Below are 7,246 nucleotides of genomic sequence, written 5' to 3'. Positions count from 1 at the left end.
CTTCACTTGATGCAGCAAATCTGGCTGTGACGGTCCCACCTGATGACGGAGACTTGTGTTGCCTCCGAAACGTCGTGATTTTTATTGTTTTATTTTTATTAATTTTAATTTCCTTGTTTTACCTACGTGACTTTACCGAAAGAACTAAGGGTATGAATGCTTGCAGTCACGAAAGCTTCAAATCTAGAAGAAATGTGTGCGTGTGTGTTTGTGTGGTGCTCGCTAACAGCACTTGCCCCTACAGTCTGTTAAGGCTATACGGGGGATCTTTGTTTTGTTCTTTGTTTGTGTGGTCATCTCGGTCAGTCGACCCGTGGCACCTGGGTCTGCCCCGTGACCTCCTGCCAGCGGGCGTTCGACACTTCACGTGGCCTCAAGGTGCACATGGCCTGGCACAAGCGTCGTGGTGACTTCACCGCCACTTAATGGTGAATGGCGGTTGTTGTTGTTGTTTGTGTGGGGGGTTGGTGAGGGGGAAGCAGCGTCGGCCCCGTCGCTTTGGTGGTGGTGGTGGGGTCGTAGGTGGGGTGGCCTGCGGCATCACACAATCTCCGTCGGTTAATTTGGGTGATGCAATCAACGGCAATTGTGAGATGAACTTAATGAGTAGGAAGGATTTGGGGGGGGGGGTGGTCATCATGTAACCATTAGATGTGTGGGGCCAGGTGAATGTGTGCTGGGTTAGGGGTGGTGACGTCCCTGGGAGGTTCCACCTGAAGACGGAAGCTTGTGTTGCCTCCGAAACGTCGTGATTTTTATTTTACTTTTATTAATTGAAATGTTTTAGCTACGTGACTTTACCGACCAGAACCATGGTCACTGCCGGGCGTCGTTTTTCCGTGGCTGCCCTCAATCGTCTGCAACGTGGCTATCATCATCCCGCTGTACCTTCAGAAGTGTTGAACCTACACTTCACTTCCTAAGAGGAACCTTAAAGGCCCCCCGCGTCCCTCTCTCTATCGCTCGCCTGACTTTCGAGCGACACTGAGCTGGGTTCCGTGCCACAAGAGTCACGGTGATGTGTGTCTCGTGAAATACTGCGCGCGTTATACATTGCATGATTATTGTTGGACGTTTACATGCATGTTGTCATTGGTGCCCAGGTTATCGTATGACGAGTGCTGAATTCCTGAACAGTGTGACATGATTCCAGAACAACACAACACAGTCTTACGTAATTTCAAATGCGTTTAAACAAAACAAAAAATCGTAAGCAACAGTTCAAAAGCTTTATTACATAATTATGCATTTATTTTCAAGTACTGCAGTTTGCATTCAAATGAAAGTGGATTATTAACAACCTTTTTCTCATTCTTTTGCTTAACATCTTGCTCAGAATTTAACTTTTCAAGTTGTAAACATTTTAATTGACAGAGTGTGTGCTATGCTGATGTAAAAGTGAGGATGTATCGTCAGATTACGGGATTATTTTTTAACAGAACATGATTTCGTAAAAGCGTTTATGAATATTCACAGTCCACCGTGCAAAATTTTATCATTCAATTTTATTCAGTTCAAAACACAACATAAATGCCCTCGCCACATTCCAGATGTGTAAAGCGTCTAAAATGAGTTACTTTTAAATAAATACCCTAACTACAAAGTTAGAAACTCCCCTTGATTTAATTGTACCTGCAGTCACTTTATAAAATCAACTACAGTCAGGTTTTTGTGCCCGGCTGGCACGCATGTTTCCCGGACGCGGATTTCTCAGTCTCTCTCCACGAGTGTCCACATGCCGCAGCCAATGGTCCCTTGCCACTTGCAGTTCAATCCTGGTCAACACGCTACAAATAGTCCATTTCGAGGGCCTGGTGCAGGGCCACCAAATCCGAGTGGCTGGAGATCTTCCAGAAAGGCATGTGGAGCTGAATTCCAGACCCATGGAAAAAAAAAAAACAAGCAGTGGTTACTCATTGCATGTGCTGCACGAACTCTCAGCTCACTCCGACTCACTGCTCAACCCAGCCCCCTCTGCCCAAGCAACCAAAACATGTCGAAACCTTCAGTCAGTCTCTGCTCATTGTAATAATAATAGTTGAAACTTGTAACGCGATGCACAGTATTCGCTCGCTTTTTTTGGTAGAGACGGCACGACTCAAGCGCGAGGAACTGCAGACGAGTGGGAAGGCGGCAGCTACGCGATGAGCCGGTGACAAACAATTTGGCCATGTTCTGCGGTCCTCTACATATTAAGGTGTGTTATGAGCCAATTAACTGGCGTTTACATGTGGGAGTAAACCGGAGCGCCTGGAGAAAACCTACGCATGCGAGGGGGAGACTATCCCATACAGACGGAACAGGTGTCCACATTTTTGCTGTACTGCCTTCCCCTGGCGAGCCAGGATATGGCTCCTCGTCGGCCACGGGGAAGGAGTTTCGCGAGATTTATGCCATCCACCCATCGTCTCCAAAGTGCCGGATTACAGGCGTGGGGAGTATAACCACCGCTGCCCCGCTTATCGTGCTACTCCCTCTCTCCTGCCGCCACCACCACTGCATTCCCCGTAACCCTTCCCTGCGTTGCGACCACCTTTGCCTTTTATAAAAAAGTAATAATACAGTAATCCCTCGCCACTTCGCGGTTCAAGTTTCACGGCCTCAGTGCATCGCGGATTTTTCGAACTGATTTAAAGGCCTCATTATACCTGTGCAGTAACACCATCATCATCATTCATCATCACATTCATCGAACTGCACAGGTCTGTCATCGTCGTCATTGTCATCGTCATTGTCATCGTCGTCGTCGTCATTACTGGAGTCAAGTCTCAAGATACTATTGTCATTGGTGAGTGTAGAACACCATAATACGTATCGTATGAGAGAGAGAGTGAATGTATAATATTAAGGTTTTATAATTAAATAGATTTAAGTAAAATATATATATAAAGTATAAATATACATATTTTAAACATTCTGGTACCCACACACACATATACGGAAATTCCTAGGGGGCCAATCCTACTTCGCGGATTTTCACCTATCGCGAGGGGTTCCGGTCCCCATTAACCGCGATAAACGAGGGATAACTGTACTCCTCTACCCACACCGATCCCTGAATGCGCGCCATCGTTCATGTGCAGCGGCACCTTGAGACGTGGTCGTGGTCGCGTTTAGATGATCGGTAGATTCGAATCGCGCCATACGTAGAATTTCCCACGTTCATCTCGTTATCTTTGGGATGAACTGCCTTCATCAATCTGGTAGCAAGCATCGTTGAGCCTGTCTACGCCAAGTATCCACGATGTGACGCCGTATTTCAAGCGTGCCATTCATCTTTGCTTGACATGAGAGGCACACGCAGTGACATTTCCACGATGCCAGCGTTAAGCTTGGATAGGTCTCTCTGCAGACTGTACACGTTGTGCGTTCCTACCTTTTTGGCCACTTGCTCTTCCTCCACTCCATCTCCGATGACGACGTAAATCACCTTCCGTCCATAGTGAGACACAATCCGCTCGAAGCAGCTCTCCTTTCCTGTATGCACGCACACGGGCGGACGCACGACACAACAATTGTGTACCCCAGGGCAAGCGCCACTGTCTCACAAGTGACGAGGGATAGGGCATGAGGTGGCTTAGTTTAACTGTGTGGACAATAAGCGGCTTGCTTTAAGCGCCGTCCAAGAATCGCAACCTGCAGCGGGTTTTCCCGCTCTCCATGAGCTCAATGGAGAGGTGCATTGCCTGTTCATTTCGAGTTTGCATGTTCTACCCGTAGTCGTGTGGATTTTTTTCCGGGTCCTCTGTTTTTTTCCTCCACATTTATATAATCATGCAACATCGTCAGGAACCAAATCGATTATATCCTAATTAACATCAGGTTTAAGTCCAGTGTGATTACAGCAAAAACCTACCCTGGAGCCGATATATCGTCAGATCATAACCCAGTAACAGCTACAATAAGACTCAAATTGCGATCAATACAATGTACAAAGACGAGACGAGCAGACCTGGAGAAACTGAAGAACAGCGCCGATAAAAGACAAGTACAGCAACATCTCAACGATAGCATCCGCTCAATAACAACAGAAACAGCAGATGTTCAGGAGTACTGGCGCTCGTTCAAACAATGCATCACAGAAACAACAGAAGTCATGCTGGGACATCAGCCACCGAAAAAGAAACAACGATGGATGACATTGTATTCTCGATCTAATGAGCCAACGAAGAATGTACAAAAACAACAACTTGGAGAAGTACAAACAAATGCAACAGAAGATCAGAGAAGCAATCCGACAGGCAAAAGAAAAGTGGATGGAAGAACAATGCGCCGAGATTGAAGAACTAATTAAAAAACATGACAATTTTACTCTGCACAAGAAGCTCAAAGAAGCTGGTAACATCTACAGACCAGCCCCAACAGCTACCTTGTATGCGGACAACAACCAACCAATCCTAAATAAACAAGAAAAAATGGACACCTGGACAAACTATATACACAAGCTCTATGGCGCCATGAGAACACCTGCAGAAAAAGACCAACAGATGTCGAAAGACGCTCTACACATTTTAACATCAGAAGTAGAACATGCAATCAAAACAGCTAAGTCAGGCAAAGCGTGCGGGCCCGACACAATCCATGTAGAATTGCTCAAACTATTAGACAGTAACAACATACGACAACTGACTAATTGGTACAATCAAATATACAATGGCAATAAAATTCCATCCGACTGGCTACAATCCATCTTTGTGGCCATACCAAAGAAAGCAACAAGCCGGAAATGCGAGGACTACAGACTGATAAGCTTGATGAGCCACGTGCTGAAAGTCTTCCTGAAGGTGATCCAACAGCGCATACGCTCCACATGCGAAATGCATTGAAGAACACACAGTTTGGCTTCTGCAAAGGACTAGGCACAAGAGAAGCAATCTTCTGTCTACAGATACTACTACAGCGATGCTACGAACATCAGAAAGAAGTGTACATCTGCTTCATAGATTACGAGAAAGCCTTTGACTCAGTCGACCACGACCGACTAGCAGCTCTATTAAAACAACTGGGACTAGATAAAAACGACATCAACTTCATCATTGCCCTTTATTGGAAGCAAACAGCCCAACTCCGATATGACAACGAATTGACAGACCCAACACCAATACAAAAAGGTGTACGACAAGGCTGCCCACTTTCACCCAGTCTTTTCAACATCTACTCGGAGCAGATTTTTGATCGAACACTAGCAGATAAAAACATTGGTATTAAAGTCAATGGACAATACATCAACAACATCAGGTATGCCGACGACACTGCACTGCTGGCCGATTCGGAACAAGACCTACAACAAATCTTGGACGAGGTTGCCACAGAGAGTCAAATATGGGGCTTACGAATTAATAAAAAGAAAACAAAGGTTATGAAGGTCAGCCGAACTACAAGCGAAATAACAATCAAGCTTGGTAGCGAAAAATTGGAACAAGTACACCGATTTAAATACCTTGGTGTAATCATTGACGATCAGTTGAACCATGAAGTCGAAATCAAGAGCAGAATTGAACAAGCAAGGCAAGCATTTATTAAATGGAAAACACTCCTTGCAGACCGCAACTTGAGTACATCACTGAAACTGCGCACACTGAAATGCTACATCTGGTCAATTTTGCTGTACGGAGTTGAGACGTCGACACTGACAATAACAGCAACAAAAAGGCTCGAAGCTTTCGAGATGTGGCTGTATCGAAGAATGCTGAAAATCCCATGGACAGCCAAAACCACCAATACACAAGTTCTGCAAGATATGGGCACTGACAGGCAACTGCTGAAGACCATCATTAGCAGGAAGTGTTACTGCCTAGGCCACATTGCCCGAAACGACCACAAATACCAGCTATTAAAGCAAATCCTGGAAGGAAAAATCGAAGGGAAAAAACGACCAGGACGGCCAAAAACGACATGGCTCAGTAACATCAAAACATGGCTACAATTAACAACAGCACAAACTCTACACGCCGTGCTAGACCGGGACCAATATCATCGTGAAGTCGCACACGCCGTTAGGCAGCACTAAAGAAGAAGAAGAGTATTTGGCTGCTATGTATTTCCACGTGATAAGCCACTTCGTTGAGCTATCATTTGTGGCCAGGTCGCTTCTGAAAAATGAGCTACGTAGCTCCGTGGGCCTTACCCATCTTGGTGGCACTGAAGATGTTGTTGATGGGGAACACCTCTCCGAAGCCGTAGAGCAGGACCTTGGACAGCGCCGGGATGAGCTGCGTTGTCGTCACCAGAACGTTCTCGCTGTTACTCCTGCGGCCCGCGACAAGCACACGACGCTCCTCAGAGGTCGCAACCGGGTACCCGATACCCGTACCCTACCTGATACCCGTACCCTACCCGATAACCGGCTACCCGTACCCGGCCGGGTACGGGTACCCGTTTGCGACCCTGGTGCGGCCGGGTACGGGTAGGCCGTGAGTCACTGGTGAGTAACCGTTTGTCACTCATTTCGGGTAGGGTACGAGTACGGGTAGCGTACGGGTACCCATACCCGGCCAGGTACGGGTACGGGTACCCGTTTGCAACCCTGGTGCGGCCGGGTACGGGTAAGGAATCAAAACCCGTGCGACCTCTGACGCTCGTTCCCTCTCTCCGTAAATTCCTCCTCCAACCAAGGACCAAGTCACAGCCATCGCATTCATTGCCTTTGTGGGGCTTCTTCAACGTCCGTTTCAGAGAATGCTTAATTTTTTTGAGAAGAAAAAAGTTTTTTTTATTTTCACGCAGGGGATGGCGACGACTTGTGGGGAGGCCTTCATCCAGCAGTGGATTGATCACGGCCGATGATTATTGGCAATTGAACCAGAGGCTGGACGTTAGGCATTGTTGACCCTTTTATTTTGCTTAATACCCATTCTCAAATGTGTGCAGCACTCAGATAGAGAGGTGGGGGGGGGGGAGGAGGAAATGTTTGACTGGACACAAATGATCCTGCGAGGCCGATCTTTGTGTTGTGGTGGCTGAGTCCGCGAGGGATCAACCCTCTCACACGCCCAGTTCAAGGGCAAACAAAAACAAATCCTAATTCTCAGAGCTGCAAAAAGGCAAATTAATTAAGAAACCAAAGTTAATGTCATCGTTTTTTGTACGCGTGTGTGTGTGTGTGCGCGTGCATTGGGAGCGGTAGTGTAGCAGTTAGCGCGCTGCACTACGAACCCGGCCACACGAGTTCGATTCCAGCTCCGGAGCAATCATAGTAGCGCATATCTGAACTGATGCAGGTTGGCCTCTCCTTAGGTCGACTCAA

The 7,246-nt window shown here is 46.8% G+C and overlaps 1 protein-coding gene across 1 annotated transcript in view; it reads right to left on the bottom strand.

Moving 5' to 3' along the window:
* Nucleotides 1-1,215: 1,215 nt before the first annotated feature.
* LOC144725111 (protein phosphatase EYA1-like) overlaps nucleotides 1,216-7,246 on the bottom strand; it is a 63,273-nt gene continuing 57,242 nt past the window's right edge. The window contains exons 14-16 of the mRNA XM_078604582.1: nucleotides 6,128-6,249; nucleotides 3,377-3,477; nucleotides 1,216-1,868 (exon numbers count right to left, since the gene is read on the bottom strand). Of these exons, the coding sequence (XP_078460708.1) occupies nucleotides 1,788-1,868; nucleotides 3,377-3,477; nucleotides 6,128-6,249 (304 nt within the window). The 3' untranslated portion in view covers nucleotides 1,216-1,787. The remainder of the gene's footprint in view (nucleotides 1,869-3,376; nucleotides 3,478-6,127; nucleotides 6,250-7,246) is intronic.

This window comes from Lampetra planeri, chromosome 22 (assembly GCF_965212315.1).
Source record: "Lampetra planeri chromosome 22, kcLamPlan1.2.h2, whole genome shotgun sequence".
NCBI classification, from domain to species: domain Eukaryota; kingdom Metazoa; phylum Chordata; class Hyperoartia; order Petromyzontiformes; family Petromyzontidae; genus Lampetra; species Lampetra planeri.
The sequence above is the reverse complement of the archived record's forward strand: the minus strand, read 5'-3'. Positions and strand labels throughout refer to the sequence as shown.